Genomic DNA, 18,299 nt, shown 5'->3' on the forward strand with positions numbered 1-18,299 from the left:
AGTTTAGTCAAACTCATGCTGGTAGCTTCGAGAACACTATCCAACAATCTCGTCCTCTGTCGTCCCCTTCTCCTTGTGTCCTCTATCTTTCCCAACATCAGGGTCTTTTCCAGGGAGTCTTCTCTTCTCATGAGGTGGCCAAAGTATTGGAGTCTCAGCTTCAGGATCTGTCTTTCCAAAGAGCACTCAGGGCTGATTTCCTTAAGAATGCATAGGTTTGATCTTCTTATGGTCCGCCATTTACCCATTTTTCACCTGTGGCCCTCTTGGAATATCCTGGGGGGCCCCAAGGGGCCATATGGCCCCACGTTGGGAAACACTGATCTTTAGTATCTCAGATGCAAATTTGTACTTATGCAGGCGAGTTACTTTTCAGGGTTCAATATGTAATTGGCTATATCCCCCAGCTACCATCTTGCATCTGGTTCTGCACCCCAACCACATGCTGAGCAGTGATTTTGCATCAACTCTGGCAGGCTGACATCAAGCTGCTAATAAAAGAAGATTCTGCAAGCCTGGTCTGTCCAGACCTGTTCTAGAGCATTCACACAGCAGTTTATTCAACAGTTATTCCCTGTTTATTTCCACACTGTATTTGAAATTTTGCACAATGTAAAAAGTCATTTCTGGAAAACTTATGGAATACAATGCATGCTGAGCACTCATTTCTGTGCTATCTGATTCAGAAAGAAATCTGTTAACTCCCCCCCAGCTCACGCACTCATGCCCTGCCTGCCTCTGGTGACCTGAAAGTTGAGATGGGGGGTTGGTGGGTAGGTGGCTGGGTAGCTCCTGGTGCTGCGGGGTCTCTCAGCACTCTCCCTGTTAGTCTTGGAAGTTGCTGGAGATGGGGTTTTTTCCCTTCACACCAAGAAATAATGTTGCTGCCTGTTTGTGGGGCAGTGAGGGCAATGGCTAGCAGAAGGACTCTCAGATCCTGCCCAAGTAAAAAAAGTTGTCAGAAGCGAGTGAGAGAGCAAGGAAGGGATGGGCAGGCAGGCAGAGATGTGATGCACCTACCACACAATGGCTCTGCTGGCCAGGAAGAAGAAAGCCAAGGAGAGCAAGTCAGTGGGGGCAGCGAGACACTTAGAACAGCTGTGCAAGCTGCTTTGCCCCACTCCCCATCTCTCTCCTGCTTTTTTCATGCTGTTTTGGTGCCATTTCCTGGTTCAAATCAGTTAATTTATTTATTTTGTGGTGACATGAGTAAATGTGGTCACACACGAGTGGCATGTGTGTGGGCGGGGCTGTATTTACAAAATGAAGAGTCTCTGTTAAATGAAATCAAAGCTACTCTATTGCAGAACCATTTTCCTACCCAGAGGCCACTTCCAGTCTCATGTGATTCACGTATGCACAACCCACTTAAAGTGATAGTATCCTCATACCTTTCCCTTCTACCAAAAAAAACCCACAACAACCAACGGAACCTATCAATCAAGAGTTCTCTATTAGCCTCTGGGCTGGCTTCCTCGGTTTTGTAGATGAGGTATAGGTAGCATTTCAGTTTCTGCTTTCCTTTGGTCACTTCTGTCCATGTCAGCTGCATGATGGCTTTGATCACCATCAAGATCTTTTGATTTTGCTGTGTCTGCAGCCAATTCTGTTCTTTGCTCCTGTTTAGGAATCAGTTGAAGTTCTCTTCTGTTTCTCTGATATGTTTGTTCTTCTTCTGTCATCACCTCATAAGATTGAGGAGATATTTCTTGAGTGGCCACAGCCTTTAGTGGCCACATTTCCTCACTATACATATGTACAATTTACATCAACTTTGTGCCTCAACTCCATGTCTAAGTAACCAGGCAACCTGTTTCTTACCTTTCTCCCAAACAAAGCTAAGCAGGACAGAGTCAAACTTTCAAAGGTGCCATTCTGTAATTCAGCATGACCAAGTAAGGATTTGAATTCTCTCATTTTTAGCATTCTTTTGATGATCTTGTCTTGACGCCATTTTTCACCAGCCCATTACACTGTGGGTATCTAGGACCTGAAGTAATGTGCCTGAAACCATACTGTTGTGCAAATCCTTTGAAGTCATAGCTATCAAATTGAGGAGCACTATCAGACATGACTATGGCTTAGGTATCTTGAAAAAACAGATTTAAGGTGGAAAATGATATGCTGAGCAATGCAATTTTAAGAAAATGAAAATAGTAGTCTAGAACCATACTTTATCCAGAATGAAATAAAAAACAACAGGTTTCTGGAAGCCACATCATAGGTTGCTTTTGCTGATAAAATTTGTATTTTTTACATGCTGCACAGTTCTGAATGAGTTTTTCCGTATCCTAATTAATATTTGGACAATATAGGACACAGGGAGCAAGCCAATTGCATTTTCCATGTCTAGATGTCCACCATGCACCCATTTCAGCATCTCTTCCTTTAGAGAGCTGGGAACCACCAATTTGGTACCTTTGAACAGAATTCCATCCAATACATACAACTCTGCTTCAAAATGGTTATAAAGACTTGGTATATGTTTTCTACATCTATCAGAATTGATTGCTTTTATTACTTTTCTGAAAATAATATCATGAGCTGTGGCCCTGGCTATTATGAACCACATCTGGTCAGAGACTGGGACATTTTATTTAGGCAAATTTACATGTACTACTCCAGAATCAGAATTTGCTTCAACCTCAGTCCCATTATAAGCTCTGGACAAAGTATACATAATTACTAAGTGTTTACCAGGACTATATTCCAGTTGCAAATCATGTAATTGTAATTCAAAAAACAGTCTCTGCAGCCTAGAAGCATTGAAAATGCACAGGCATTGTGACTGTACATTCCATTTTTGAAGTGTGTGTTCTGTTCAAGTGCTGGTTAAATTGATCATATGATATTCAGCACAAAGACCAGCTGAGCACAATCTGAAAACTGCTACCAGTTTTCTGCCTCATTCTGACTTAGAGCAAGAGAAATGAGGATCAAAACTCCTAATGCATGAGTGGATTTATCATTCAGAAATGTGGCTTTTTTCAAATACAAGAAGGTTGTAGATCACAGAGGTGAACAGAAGTTGAACGGAGTAAGAGGTGGAAATTAACTGAGGAGAGCTATTGCGACCTAGGATAAAGACTACTGAACAAATAAAATATAAATTTTTGGGTACTGGGAAAGGAATTTACATGACAGATGGATACACCTGTGAAATTTAATTTTCTCAGTTTTCCATTTCTGCATCATTTTGCAATTTTTTTTTTAAAGGGTCCAAAAATTCATTAGGGTTCCTGTGCATTTTACCCCTAATGTATGCATTTTTGCCTAATATATACATTTTGCAAGTATTATATATCCTAAAATAGTGTGTTTTTGTATGTTATTTTCACCAATATAGGCATTTTTATGTGCATTATTAGGCATAAGTACTGCATTGCAAAATATGGAAAAATGCTAATTTCAATGGATAGTTCAGAAAATGTGAATTAGTTAGGTTTACATTAAAATGAGAACCAAATAAATTGTTTCCCATTCCTAATTGAAATTAGAGTTGGTTTAAAATCTCAGGAGAATTCTAGTCCTGTTTTTTATTCTCCCCAGAACTGGGCAGATTTTTATCAGAAGAAATTACAAAATGTACTAGATATTGTGAATACTTCTTTGTAATTATTGCACACAGGCTTAAGGAAGACTTGTATATGCAAGTTTGCCATACAGTGGTACCTCGAGTTACAGACGCTTCAGGTTACAGACTCCGCTAACCCAGAAATAGTACCTTGGGTTAAGAACGTTACTTCAGGATGAGAACAGAAATCGTGCGGCAGTAGCAGCGGGAGGCCCCATTAGCTAAAGTGGTACCTCAGGTTAAGAACAGCTTCAGGTTAAGAGTGGACCTCCAGAACGAATTAAGTTCTTAACCCAAGGTACCACTGTATATCATACAGCAGCATGGGATGATTTAATAACCATGGCCAGCCACCAAATGTTCTAAATTCAAACAGCCCTTGCAGATTTTGACAAAACTGCCAGAAATTTTGTGAGTGATGCTTGGCCCCAGCTCTGATATTTTCAAATTGCAGCAATAGCAGGTGTAACTTCCTGCAGGGAAAATGAATACAAAATTCTTACTGAAGTCTTTTCTGAGAGGTAATATACCATTTGTTAAGCTCATGCGGCAGTATTGTTTACTTCATATAGTAATATGGGTTTTTTTTGTTAATGTTGATAATCCACCCCACCTAGAACATTTCCCCCTTACAGTACATGATTATACATAGTGCGGGTATTATTCTCAGTAAGATATGATGTCAAAAACGTATTTGTGTAGAGTCATCATTTCAAACTAAGGGGACTGCCTTGCAAAAATGTCCAGCCCTCAGGCAAACTGTCCCTATATTTTACTCTCAGCCTCCTGTTCCTTAACCAGTTGCTGATCCTTCAGTTTGGGCAATTCATTGTTCCAGTCCCTATGGACCATAACCTACTTTTTAAAAATTTAATTTCTATACCACTTAATTTATTAAAATATATCTCTACGCGGTGTACAAAAAACTGAAACCAACAGAAAACGTTACAAAAATGCACAGTTTCATATAAAAATGTTGCATTAACACAAAGTTACTAATATATATAAATCAGTATCATTTCATTTTTCTTCTGACATACCCTCTCAGCCTCTGGGTTCTCACCCAAGGTCCAACAAACTCTCAGCTCACCCACAAGTCTCACAGCGAGGTGTGTTCCTGGAAACAGAAGGCATAACCCAGGGCTCTTACTCTAGACTTGCTTTCTATAGGCAGACACAAGGTGGATGATAGCTTCACCGGCTACCCACAGCTGTGTCCCATTAAGCTGAACTCTCTACACCCAGTTCCAGGTACAGCAGGTTTGTTGAGTTTCCCAGGGTGTTCAAGGGGTGGGAATAGGGTCCTCCCTCCACTCACGGCTCTTTCTTCACCCTCTGTCCTCTCCTCCTCCTTCAGCTGTTTTTTCTCTCAGACCTTCCTGCACCCATATAGGTTTACAATTTTTGTACACTCATCCTACCTCTATCCAAGCAGAAAAATAAAGAAAACTACTGTCTGGCACCCCTAGACTAAGGATCGCTGATCATTTTGCCCTTTGGGTTCTGCTGCACTTTCCCTATTCATAAGGAAATATTTTCCATCACTTAGAGCCACATGGCTTCACTACTGGAAAACTCCAAAGACAATACCTTTGCATATTTCCCTGTACCAAACAGATAGTAGATGTGAACAGATGTGGCCAATTCTAAACACCAAGCGCAATATCCTTACTTTAGCTTAGTATGGACTAAAGAGCACATCCATTATTTGAAGGAGGACTTCACTATTCTTCACTCACTGCAGATAAAGTGTGAGCATCACACCCATTACATCTATTTTCTTGATCACTTTAAGAATGAAGTTATGATAGCACTGTCTGCATTAATTTTGGTGATGGTTGTCAGATTTGACATAGGGATGCACACTTCCCTGCCCAGCCTCTTTTGTAGGCATCAATGCAATTCCTCATCACACAACCCCTGACCCCCTTTTTAGGTTTTAATTCTTGGGTTTTTTATCACATACAAATGGTTTTCAGCCATGGCTTACAATGAATTCATGTTGGGGGTATAAGGAATCCACTGGAGTATACCAAGGTCTTTCTGCTAGCCATGCATTCTTTCATTTTGTTTCGTTTTGTTCACCTTCAACTGCTCATTAACTGGCAGTGACCAGTCATTAACCACCACCACAAATGACCCCTGACTCAAAGAGAGGCCAAGAGAATGGCCAAGGAGAATGACTTCTCTGTTGTTGCTCTTCAGGGTGGTCCCTTTAGGATGGGTAGAGGGCAGCATGGCAGGAAAAAGTTCACCTTATGGTTTGATAAACCAGCATTCAAGTCTCCCTCTCTATGCCAGTGCAGCAAATAATATTAATAATAATAATAATAATAATAATAATAATAATAATAATAATAATAATATTGAATTGTCCTAGTCACTTATGGCAATGAGAGTCTTGGCCAAGCAGGTTTTAAAAAGTGGGTTGAAATGGGACTAAAATTTCAGAAGAGGCCATGTTTGTTACAAACTATGGCGGGGGGCACATGTGTTTCTATAGCAACCAAAGCAGTAAAAAGTATCCCAATGTAATCTCAATCAATTCAAAGCTATAGAACACAAGAAAGAGAGAGAAATAAACAAATAAATAAATTGAGCTTGATTAAACTAACAATTTTTGAGATAGGAACCAAACTCTAGGCAGAGATATGGCCTTGTCTTGAAAATACAATAGAACAATAATAATGATATTATTTAGAATTATTTAGAATAATAGTTTGCTATGACTCAAGGGTTCAAGGGCTAACTAAAGACAATGCTCCAAGTTAAGTTTGAACATCATAATTGTAGACATGGCGCAAAAGTTTCAAAATCGGTCTTTGTGCAGTGATCTTGATCATCTCTTCTAGTACCTAATAGAATGACATGCATAAATTGAACAAACTGTCTCTCCTATACTGTTGAACAGCTCAAATCCGAATACTGCAAAACTAATTCCCATACAGTGTCATTTAAAGCAACAATTTAACTGATGATTAAGGTTTGAGGCAGCCTTGGATATGGCAGGTATGCAGAAAATCCAGGCAGGTTTGATTCAGCTGTCAGTAATAAAAATGTAGGGTTAAGCTTCCAAGTGTTAGAGCCCCTTCTCAAAATGTCTTAGTCTGATTTTATCACTCTGAACAGAAGCAAAAGATTGTGGAGGAAGTTTTTATTATTTCAACTGCCTGTTGAGCAAGTGACACCCTTGTCATGCTCCCCATTAGGAGATGGCCAGGGAGAAAGGGCAGGAGAAATTGCCAGCTGTCACCAGGGACAGCTTTTGCTTTTCTAAATGAAATATTCAACACAGAAGGTATGAAATATGAGACACAGCAGCTTACTTAATTTGCTGACACCCAAGGCTAACCATGCATGCTGTGCTAGACACAGATTGACCTGTTAACTCCTTTGTCCACTGCCTAGCTCAGAGGCTAGGTTTCCTGAACACCTCTAAGTATCTCTCCCTACTAAAGCAACATGTTGTTGACAACCAATTTATTGAAACATACATAAGCTTTCAGCTGCCCATTGTCTAACCTGGAAAAGACTTTGCAAGCTGAGGAGGAAAACAAAAATAATGCACCAGGCTTTAAAGAAGACAATGCTATCTTGCCTCTTAACAATTCTACAGTTCAAGGAACAGTACAATCTATGCAACCAAGGTTTGCCCTTCACTAGAACATTCACTTCCAGGGACAGCATAAGTACATGTAACCTTAAATGTAAATAAAAACTGTTTGGGTTCATAGATTTGTGGTACAGCACAGATGAGAGAGGATACAGTTAAATGGCAGAACTACTCTTTACCCCACTCCTGAGGCCAAGATAGAATGAACTACCACTGGCATAGGTGAGGGAGGAGGGCAAATCCATCAAACACTCCCCTCCACTCTGATGTTGAGGATTCTCATTAGAGATGCATGAGCATCCCAAAAAGGAGGCGTGCATTTGCAGTGGGCAATGCAGATCTCCAATGGAGTATTCAATCCCAGCAGTGAGGGATTGAATTATGTTTTATTTTATTAATTTCAACAGTTTATATACTGCTTAACACCATAGGAAGAAGATAAGATAAGAGCACAAGAAGAGCCTGCTGGATCAGGCCACTGGTTCATCTAGTCCAGCATCCTGTTCTCATAATGGCCAACCAGATACCTGTGGGAAGTCTGAAAGCAGGAATGTAGCCATCATAGCTAGTAACTGTTGATAGTATTCTTCTCCATGAATTTATCTAATCATCTACTAATGCAATCTACTTTGGAGGTCATCACTGCCTCCTATGGGAGTGAGTTCCAGAGTTCATCTATTCACTGTGTGAATAAGTACATTCCTTTATCTGTTCTGAATCTTCCAACATTCAGCTTCACTGAATGTTCATGAGTTCTAGTGTTATGAGAGAGAGAAACTTTTCTCCATACAATACACAATTTTATAAACTTCTATCATGTCACCTCTTTCTTGCCTTTTCCCTAAACTTCAAAGTCCCAAACTCTGCAACTTTCCCTCACAAAGGAGTCACTGCATCCCCTTAATTGTTTTAACTTCCTTCTCTTAAACTTTTCCAACTCTATAATAGCTTCTCTGAGGTGAGGTAACCAAAACTATCCACAGTATTACAAATGTGGCTGCACCATAGATTTTTTATAACATTATGATATCAGCAGTTTTATTGTCAATGCCTTTTGTCATGATATTTAGCACAGAATGTGACATTTTCACAGCTGCCACACACTGTGTCAACATCTTCAATAAGCTATCCACTATGACCCCAAGGTCCAATTCCTGGTCATTCACCACTAGTTCAGACCCCTTAAATCTATATTTAAAACTGAGATTTCTTTTGTGGCAACATGCATCACTTTGCCCTTGCTTACACCGAATCGCACCTGCCATTTTACTGTCCATTGGAGAGGTCCTTTTGGAACCTCTAAGTGGTGTACAGTAAGGTTACAAGATATGATAAAGATACAATAAGTTAAAATGAACTTTGACTGCACAGTGGGAAAATAAGGTTATTGTATAAATTTTGCCACCAAGCATTATTTATTTGTTATTGCTTTTAAAGAAATGAAAAGGGAATACCAGAAATAAGAGGTGACAGAAAATGTGGATATAGTAGTGTGTGTTGAATGTTGCAGGATGAGACTAAAGGTGGGTCCAGTATATGGAAAAGGTAGAAAACTATTGCCATATACAACGTCTTTACAGATGTCGGATGAAGATCTGTCTATAGGATAGCTGCAGGTAGCAAAGTCTTGCTAAGTAGGTAGGTATATAAGCTTGACTTACTGGGATGTGCAGGTCTCCTACTTATAGAAAAGACCCAGTTCTGCCAAGAGCAGAACCATTCTGAATAAGCACATCATTAGGATCAGCATTTATTGTACATATTTAAAATCCCAATGTCATAGTGATGCTACATGACTCAGCAAAAATGCCAAGACTGACTAATGTAGTTCACATCACTCAAGACAGTGTACCTTAACCTCCTGATGGAACCATGCTGCCAGCGGCATAGGAAGGAGAGCAGTTGTGAAAACTGCCAAGTACTGGAAGCTCTCACTCCCTTTCCCTGAACTAGCAATTAAAAAATGCCCCGAAGCAAGTAGACTAATAGTTCTAAATTTAAAAAATCCAAATGCTGATTTAGAAGCCTAATCTTATGTAGGTGGCATTTTTCAACATCATGATACTGTAATGGCTCGTTAGCAAGATTATTCTGAGGGGTAGAGAGAACCAAACTGAGGTGTACCTGCACTTCTTGCCTCACACCAAGTGCACACTTATGCCACAGGTGCCTGTGTGGCATTGTCAAAGGAGAATATGCCCTATGTCACCTGTTCACATTTCTCTGCTACATGTTTACATTTCCCATGTGACAAAGGAAGCCCCAGAACAAAGAGTACTGAACAAAAAAGTAGATAAGAATATGGATAGTTGGAAACCTCTTGTCATGCACATTTGCTTATGCTCCTCCACATATGTAAGAAATTGACTGTACAACAATATAAACATTAGTTCTATGCATTTAAATATAGTTGTTGCTATTTGAAGATTTTAAAAATATGCCACAAAATTAATTTCCATGTTATTTGGGGCAGCAAATGGATAACAGGCATATCCAGCAAAAGATACTCAAGTGGAAACACTAAAAATCCAGATTCATTTGTAATATTTTAGGAACATACTGTTACATTTGCATCTGTATTCTGCCCTATATCCAAAATGTCAAGCAAACATTGTGTTTAAAACCAGACAGAAAAACAAATCTTAAAGGGCAGTGAATTAAAATAATGTCGTTAAAGGACTCTAACAACTTCCTTCTCTATTACCAAGTATCAAAGAGAAATGCTATACTTTCCACCAGAAAATACTGTAATGAATGACCACAGGAAAGAAGCTTCATAGCTGTGGGCCAATCTCTCTTGACAGAACTCTTCGGGTTAAATATCACACCACACCACAAATGCAAGGCAAGGAAGTCGTGCCCTGCATGTGCAGAAGGAACTGGGAGCTGACACAAGAGCAGTCTTGAACAATCAGAACACTGAACAATTGTTCTGAAGAATCCTTGTTGGTGGTGATATGTTGTAACGGTCCACAGCAATTACCAAAGCTTGGGCTATTTTTTTTTAGTGCTGGGTACTGAATTATGGCTGCTCAGGTTGGCTTAATTAAAAACAAACCTGTTCAGACAGCAGCTACATGAAGATGGCATCCCTGTGTCATCCCTGATGACAAAAAACACCTTGTGTCATCTATGGTAAGGTTATCACGTTACTATCATGTTCACTGTGATAGATTCTAGTTGGCTCTCCTTCCTCTAATCCAGAGGTACCTAACCTGTGTCCCTCCAGATGCTGTTGGAATAGTCAACTGGCAGGGACTCTGAGAGTTGTGACTTAACAACTGGATAGCCACAGGTTATCCATCCCTGCTCTAACATAACAGAGACAAACAATGCAAAAGAAAAACAGATTTTGCTTATACTCTTAAGACTGCAATTATTAACACATTTAAATTTTAAATTTTAAATCTCATTGAAACCACACACAGAAGAATATAAAACTTACTTTGATGGATACAAGTCCTTCTTGTCTGCTGATCCAAGGCTCTGGAAGACAGAAAAGGATTCAATTAAATCCTACTTTCTCCTCAGGTTCATGGAACACACAAAGCAAAGCATTACACAGTATTGTTGGGGCTGGTAGCTGTTAAGCTTTTATCATTAGTTCTTTGATTCACTTGTGTCACAAATAAATGACAATAAATGAGACATTAGGGTGCTCTCATATGAGGAATTTTTAAAGTGCCTATGGTTGAATCAGCATATCTGACATATGCATTGCAGATGACACCAAATTGGGAGGGGTGGCTAACACCCCAGAGGACAGGATCACACTTCAAAACGACCTTGACAGATTAGAGAACTGGGCAAAAACAAACAAGATGAAAACAAGATGAATTTTAACAGGGAGAAATGTAAAGTATTGCACTTGGGCAAAAAAAATGAGAGGCACAAATACAAGATGGGTGACACCTGGCTTGAGAGCAGTACATGTGAAAAGGATCTAGGAGTCTTGGTTGACCACAAACTTGACATGAATCAACAGTGTGATGCGGCAGCTAAAAAAGCCAATGCAATTCTGGGCTGCATCAATAGGAGTATAGCATCTAGATCAAGGGAAGTAATAGTGCCACTGTATTCTGCTCTGGTCAGACATCACCTGGAGTACTGTGCCCAGTTCTGGGCACCACAGTTCAAGAAGGACACTGACAAACTGGAACGTGTCCAGAGGAGGGCAACCAAAATGGTCAAAGGCCTGGAAACGATGCCTTATGAGGAACGGCTAAGGGAGCTGGGCATGTTTAGCCTGGAGAAGAGGAGGTTAAGGGGTGATATGACAGCCATGTTCAAATATATAAAAGGATGTCACATAGAGGAGGGAGAAAGGTTGTTTTCTGCTGCTCCAGAGAAGCGGACACGGAGCAATGGATCCAAACTACAAGAAAGAAGATTCCACCTAAACATTAGGAAGAACTTCCTGACAGTAAGAGCTGTTCGACAGTGGAATTTGCTGCCAAGGAGTGTGGTGGAGTCTCCTACTTTGGAGGTCTTTAAGCAGAGGCTTGACAACCATATGTCAGGAGTGCTCTGATGGTGTTTCCTGCTTGGCAGGGGGTTGGACTCGATGGCCCTTGTGGTCTCTTCCAACTCTATGATTCTATGATTCTATGAAAGCATGAGGAGAATGTGTCAATACCTGTGGCCTTATAACTGCAAGTCCGAGTTGTTGACTAGAGACTAGCAGGATCAGCATGAGATAAAAAAAATGGTAAACATGCAAGGGGAAGGGGTGTAGCTGAGGAGAAGAGCATATATTTGCATGCAAGGAGCTTCATTACCTTGCATTATCAGTGTAAAGAATTTTTAAGAAACTGTTGCTAGGAAAATTGTTGTCTGAAACCCTCTACTAGTCAGCAGAACCATTACTAGTCAACAGACATACACTACACCAGACAGAACCAATGATCATATTCAGTATAAAGTTTGATTAATTTCATGATTTATGCATTTGATTCAGAACGACTTATCACCTCTTCTTTGAGCTTCTTCCACTTCTGGATTTAGTGTTACAGTGTGAATCTAGCCATGAGGGAAGCTCCCTTCTTCACAAGTCCCAAGTCTTAGTTATTCCTAACTGTATGTTAGACCTACTACAAGTCCAGCCTTGTTTTGGTGCTACCAGCAAAGTCAAGCCTCCTATTTCAGTTAGGAAATTCAGCTTGCATAATTGCCAGTACACCTATCCTATAGGAAATGGGGTACCAAAATCCATGCCAAGCAAGCCACCTTGTTCACTCCAAATGTTTATCAATGCACTGAAAGGGAGAGACAGGAAAACTTGAAAATGCTACAACCATAAAAGCAAACATGGCTGCCAGCGCAAACTATACTGAATCACTAGCTAAATTAATGCACTTTCTTCAAGCACTAAAAACTGTCAGAGACCTCAGACATGAGCAACCCAGTATGTCTGCAAGGTTGGGAGAGATTCCCATGAGGTAATCTACCCAAAGTGAAACTCATCCATCATCTTTTTGCAGGCTGACATCACAATGCCCAAGTAACTTAAGTCTTTGATAGAACCTTCAACTGCCAGTCAAAGAATGTATATATTTCTAAATGCAAACCCCAATTGGGAGTCCAAAAAGAGAACATGACAGATTGAATTCCTTGGAGGCCTAGCAATTTGCATACACATTAACCATTCATTTGCAAAGAAGTAACAGTTCACTGTGGACTCAGCAAGCTGTTACTCCCAGTTTGAGTTATGAGGATGTACTAGGCGTATACACACATCTGTGCACTTCCTTTTTGTGCACTTTCTAAAACAAGCAGAGATAGCAAAATCACAGCAATTTAAGTTTGAAAGAATGTGCCTGGGTACCTGTGATATATAAAAGGTTTGTATTCTTTATCTTTGGCAACCTGTGTCAGTCACAAGAGACAGCTGTTTTGTGGTGCACAGAGTCATACATCTTTAACCTCTACCTACAAATGAAACCGGGGTGACATGGGTGGCGCTGTGGTCTAAAACACAGAGCCTAGGGCTTGCCAATCGGAAGGTCGCGGTTCGAATCCCAACGATGAGGTGAGCTCCCGTTGTTCGGTCCCAGCTCCTGCCCACATAGCAGTTCGAAAGCACGTCAAGTGCAAGTAGATAAATAGGTACCGCTCCGGTGGGAAGGTAAACAGCATTTCCGTGCGCTACTCTAATTCACCAGAAGTGGCTTAGTCATGCTGGCCACATGACCCGGAAGCTGTCTGCGGACAAACACTGGCTCCCTCGGCCAGTAAAGCGAGATGAGCGCCGCAACCCCAGAGTCGTCCGTGACTGGACCTAATGGTCAGGGGTACCTTTACCTTTACCTTTAAAAAGATTTAGAGGAAGAAAATTGGATAAAAGGAACCTATCAGTACAGTAGTACCTCGGGTTACAGACGCTTCAGGTTACAGACTCCGCTAATCCAGAAATATTACCTCGGGTTAAGAAATTTGCTTCAGGATGAGAACAGAAACTTAACAGTCAGGGGTCCCTTTACCTTTACAAATGAAACCAGGGAGCAACTGCTCCCAATGAAGTTTCATTATGCTTATTAGGTGAGGAGAGGTCATGATGCCACTAGGGTGAATGGGACACTAAGTCTCAAACTGCCTGCAGCCACACTGCATTTACCTACCTTCTGACTTACAACTAGTCAATGGAATGATACAGGTTATCAGTTTCCTCGTCTGTAGTCTTGTTGTTGTCTTTGTAGAACTCACCAGAGAAGATGATGATGATGATGATGATGATGATGATTTTATACCCTGCCCATCTAGCTGAGTTTCCCCAGCCACTCTGAGTGGCTCCCAATCGAGTGTTAAAAACAATACAGCATTAAATATTAAAAACTTCCCTAAACAGGGCTGCCTTCAGGTGTCTTTTAAAAATAGGATAGCTGCTTATTTCCTTGACATCTGATGGGAGGGCGTTCCACAGGGCAGGCGCGAAGGCCCTCAGTGTGGTTCCCTGTAACCTCACTACTCGCAATGAGGGAACCGCCAGAAGGCCCTCGGCACTGGATCTCAGTGTCCAGGCTAAATGATGGGGATGGAGACAAAACTAGAATGAGTTGGTTCCACCTGTCATTGGTTCCAGCTCCATGCACTTTTGGTCTCTTTGCTTTCCACCCCACCAGACACCACTATTTGATGCATCAATTCTCTTCTGCTGAACACTATCTACTCTGCTTGTGAGAAAGAAGTTTGGGAGGAAATGTTTCCCCAGAAATAAGCACACCAGAAATAAACATGCAGCTGTACAAAGGCCATGCCCCTGTTGCCCTGAGAAAGGTGGTTTACTGTTATTTGACCTGAAGATTTACGGGAAAGAATGGGGGAAAGTCAGAAATAGAAAGCAAATCTACGCCTGGCAAGCTCACTTCCAGAAGCTTATTGAATATTCTCACCAACACATACTTTACAGGGTGGGAGGAGTAAAAGAGGAAATATAAAACAGATAGACCAAACCTTAGTTCAGGAAGCCCAAATGTTCCAAAAGACCTAAAGGAACTTCTTGTGCATTCAACCTGTAGTTCTATTCTCTCCTTGTTTTATGTGCCCATGTGTCTTCTTTTAATCCTTCTTTGCCTTGCAGGAGAAAGATGAGGCTGAGAGTTACTTGCAAGCAGCATGTTTGCACTCCAGAGCTGCTGTTGTACTTTTACATTGTGGTTGCCAGGCAATGGCTACAAGCTGACTCCAAAGCAGTAGGCAGCAACCAGGCAGAATACTAATCAATGGAGCAATAAACCTGCCCTCCCCAAGGCTCACAAAAATGAGACCTGCCCCCTAAAACAGCAGCTTAAGCAGCTAAAGCTTTAAGATTACCTATGTGCAAAGTAAATTGAAAAGCAAAACCTCAGGCTTCTATTCTGGAGGAATAGTAAGCTTGTGGGCAGGCCTGTGGGGGTTGTTGGGTTTTCAAAAATCATCATTTGTGTAGCATTGAGTTTTCCTGTAAGTGAACAGCTTCTTACAACAATTGCAAATGAGGCTAACATTACACTAATACCCACTCACCTCCTTATTTGTGCACTATGCAATTGGTGTGGGGAAGGAGTTTATTGGCGACAAAATCTGCCAATGTGCTCACTAAACCGGACCTTCAAAAGTACTTGGGAGATACAGGCAACAGGTGCAGTACAATCAACAATATTGGAGGGGGGCAGTCTGAGGAGGTGGTAGAGGTTGATGGATCAGCATCCCACAAAGTAAACTCAAAGCAAATTCCACAGGCTGCAGCCAGCACTTGTTCCATCACTTTTCAGTCGCTCTGAAATTTTTATTCCCTTACAAAAGAGGTTTCTGCTTTTCTGCCTTATCCACAGGCCACTTTAGAATTTTGGTAGGTGCAGGCTTGAGTGTACAGCTGCAGCCTCCCTAGTTGTCCACACTTCCATCCCTGATTGTCCACATCCCCTCAGTAAGGTAAGCACAACAAAAAATATTGTCTTCTACCTATATGAATTTCAATGAATTGTTTTTGCACAATAGAGAATTATCTAATGTAATTTTTTTGTCATTAATAGACAAGAGAATCATTGAGGGGGGCAGCAAACACAGAGAATAATTTTTTGACGTAGAAGTGGACATGTAAAATGGCAATTGTTAATCAATGCTCCAACCCTCCATGTAACACGTTAAAACACATACTGAAGGCTCAAGTTACAATACCTTGTTTCTTTTCTTTAAACAAATTTTTAAACTTTTCCAACATAAAATATAATTTTTGATGGATGTGGAAAACTGATTTGAATGGTTATAGTAAAATATACAGAAAAGTATGATATGTAGATGAACCATGGAAGGAGAAGTTTGTAAAGTTTGTAAAATGTTTATTTTGAAATATAAAAAACTTAACAAAAATTATTATTAAAAAATTATTACAAAATATTTTAAAAATGCACTACAAGAGAACACCAGGATATATTATATAGCTACTTTTCAATCTGCTAGGTGCTGGTTTCTTGATCTTCCATCCCAGGCATCTCAGGTTCACTTTTTCCCACTCAAAAAGTCCAGAAGTAGCTCTTGAATTATTATTATATTATAATAATTAATAATATATCCAAGATGGTCCTTTTCCAGTCCAATGTGATAAATTTCTCTCCAATAATTCCTGCAGATCTTAATACTAGTCCTTCTTTCTCTGCTTTTTCCATTCTCTCCCCCCCCCCCCCAACATCAGTTGTTAAAGGTTTAGAGGCTTCTTGTTGTAGATTTGGAGCTGGAAGGGAAATGGCCATCTCCGCCATCTGCAATTGTCTCCCAGCTCCTCTGGTTGTAAATCCATTTATCTCTCCTGGCATGACAACAGCTTCCTTTGTCAGTCTTGGTCTTCTGGACAGCTGCAAAGACACACAGCCTGATCCATCATCAGCAGGTGTCTCCCACTCAGAGGTGTGAGAGGTGTCAGTTCCTTTTTGACACTGAGAGGTGTCAGTTCCTCTCTCTGACAGGTCTTGTGTATTCTCCAATCTGAAATTTCTCTGATGCAATTTCTCTTGAAATTCTCCACACAGAGCTAAAATTCCCAGACTGGTTTAAGAGCCAATCTTTATTCCCAGGGAACTCTGGGAACAATAGTTCTTGCCTACCGAGCTCTGGGAAGGTCTCACAAGATCTGGTGGGGCTGTCCAAAATCTTGCAAAGACCTTCAGAGCCTTCACAAGACCTTCCCAGGTCCCATTAAGCAAGGCAGATTGCTTAAATCCCCTTTATGTGCCAAGTTCTCCCATTGTGGAGAAAGCTTTTAAGCTCTCTGCGCTGTTGTGTGGGCTCTAGGAAGTCTCATGGGAACCTTTCAGAGCCCACTAATCAAGGCAGAGAGGTTAAATCTCTCCACCATGCATAGGTGGCAAGGCCTGCTTGGCACATAGGCTCTGGGATGGTGCCATGGGAGTGGTTCTGGGTTTATTCTGGCTATATGCAATTTTGGCTTCATGTGCAATCCCTGAACCTAACTCCAACATAAGTTCCAAGGTGACTGCACTTCCATAAAGATTTATGAATGTCACAAAGTAAATTTCATTAGCAAAGGCATGTTTTCTCTTAATTGGAAATTCCCTGTCTTATTTTTAAAACATAACTCACCATCTGACTCTTCAGCTACTGTAATGATGAGCAAGTTTCTATCCCTCACTAGTGCTGCTCTCAGAACAGGACCTTATGGCAAAGTCTAGGGTTGCTCTCAGCCAAATGAGCAAGAGGACCCCCAAACGCAGCAGAGCTAGCTTTTCACATTTAGAAACAAGCAAAATAATACTTCTTACCATCTAAAGAGGGGTCCCTGTGAAACTATTACATCCAGAGTTTAAAATTACCAGACAACACAACTGTACCGCTTGGCTGAAGTCGAAAACCTACATATTTGCAGGCAGGTGTACCTAAATACTTACATAGAAACATTTCTGTTTCCTCAGCTGTGATTTAACTAAATATCTGTTCTCATTCAGTATGGTGCAGTGACAAATTAACAATATAAAAGTTCTACTATCCAAATGCAATTTGGAACAGGAAGGCAGAAAGTAATAAAGTCAAACTTCCAGACTGGGCTCTAGTGGCCATGTATGAGAAATACAAAAACACCCTGCATAGATAAAAATTACTCACACATATAGAGTTGCTTTCAAGGCAGATAATTTTCAGCAGGGAAAAAACTAATACTATTGTACCAGGGAAACACAAAAAACCTGTATTGGAAGATTTCTCTGCAAGCATTTGGGTAACACGTGGGAGTAGGAGAAAGTTCCTTCATGAGGTTAACATGTTGTAGCCATCAAGATAGTCGTTTCCCCAAGAAAACATAATTTAGGAAAAATAAAAAAATTCCTTCCAGTAGCACCTTAAAGACCAACTAAGTTAGTTCTTGGTATGAGCTTTCGTGTGCATGCACACTTCTTCAGATACCTGTTAAGATTTATCTACACATGCATAAAAAGAACTCAGTATAGCCCTCCTAGGAAAGTGTCACCTCAAAATGTACATAAGGAAACCACATAAACCACTGTGTGTCTGAATGCCCCTCATTTCAATCCCAGGCTCTGCATGTAAAACATAACAATGCCAGGGAGAAAGGTTACAATCTACTAGTTTCATTGACATGCTAGTTTTCATTATGAAGTAGGTAAA

The 18,299-nt window shown here is 40.6% G+C and overlaps 1 protein-coding gene across 6 annotated transcripts in view; it reads right to left on the reverse strand.

The window, feature by feature from the left end:
* LOC310692640 (ankyrin repeat and fibronectin type-III domain-containing protein 1-like) overlaps nucleotides 1-18,299 on the reverse strand; it is a 346,685-nt gene that overhangs the window by 121,447 nt on the left and 206,939 nt on the right. For 5 of the 6 annotated variants that reach the window (XM_083473610.1, XM_083473609.1, XM_083473608.1 and 2 more), the window contains one exon: nucleotides 10,633-10,673. In XM_083473610.1, coding sequence (XP_083329736.1) covers nucleotides 10,633-10,673 — 41 coding nt within the window. Of the gene's footprint in view, nucleotides 1-10,632; nucleotides 10,674-14,636; nucleotides 14,821-18,299 lie in introns of those variants that run through there. The other variant, XM_083473612.1, reaches the window with a different exon arrangement.

This window comes from Podarcis liolepis (genome assembly GCF_965112155.1).
Source record: "Podarcis liolepis genome assembly, chromosome: 14".
NCBI classification, from domain to species: Eukaryota; Metazoa; Chordata; class Lepidosauria; order Squamata; family Lacertidae; genus Podarcis; species Podarcis liolepis.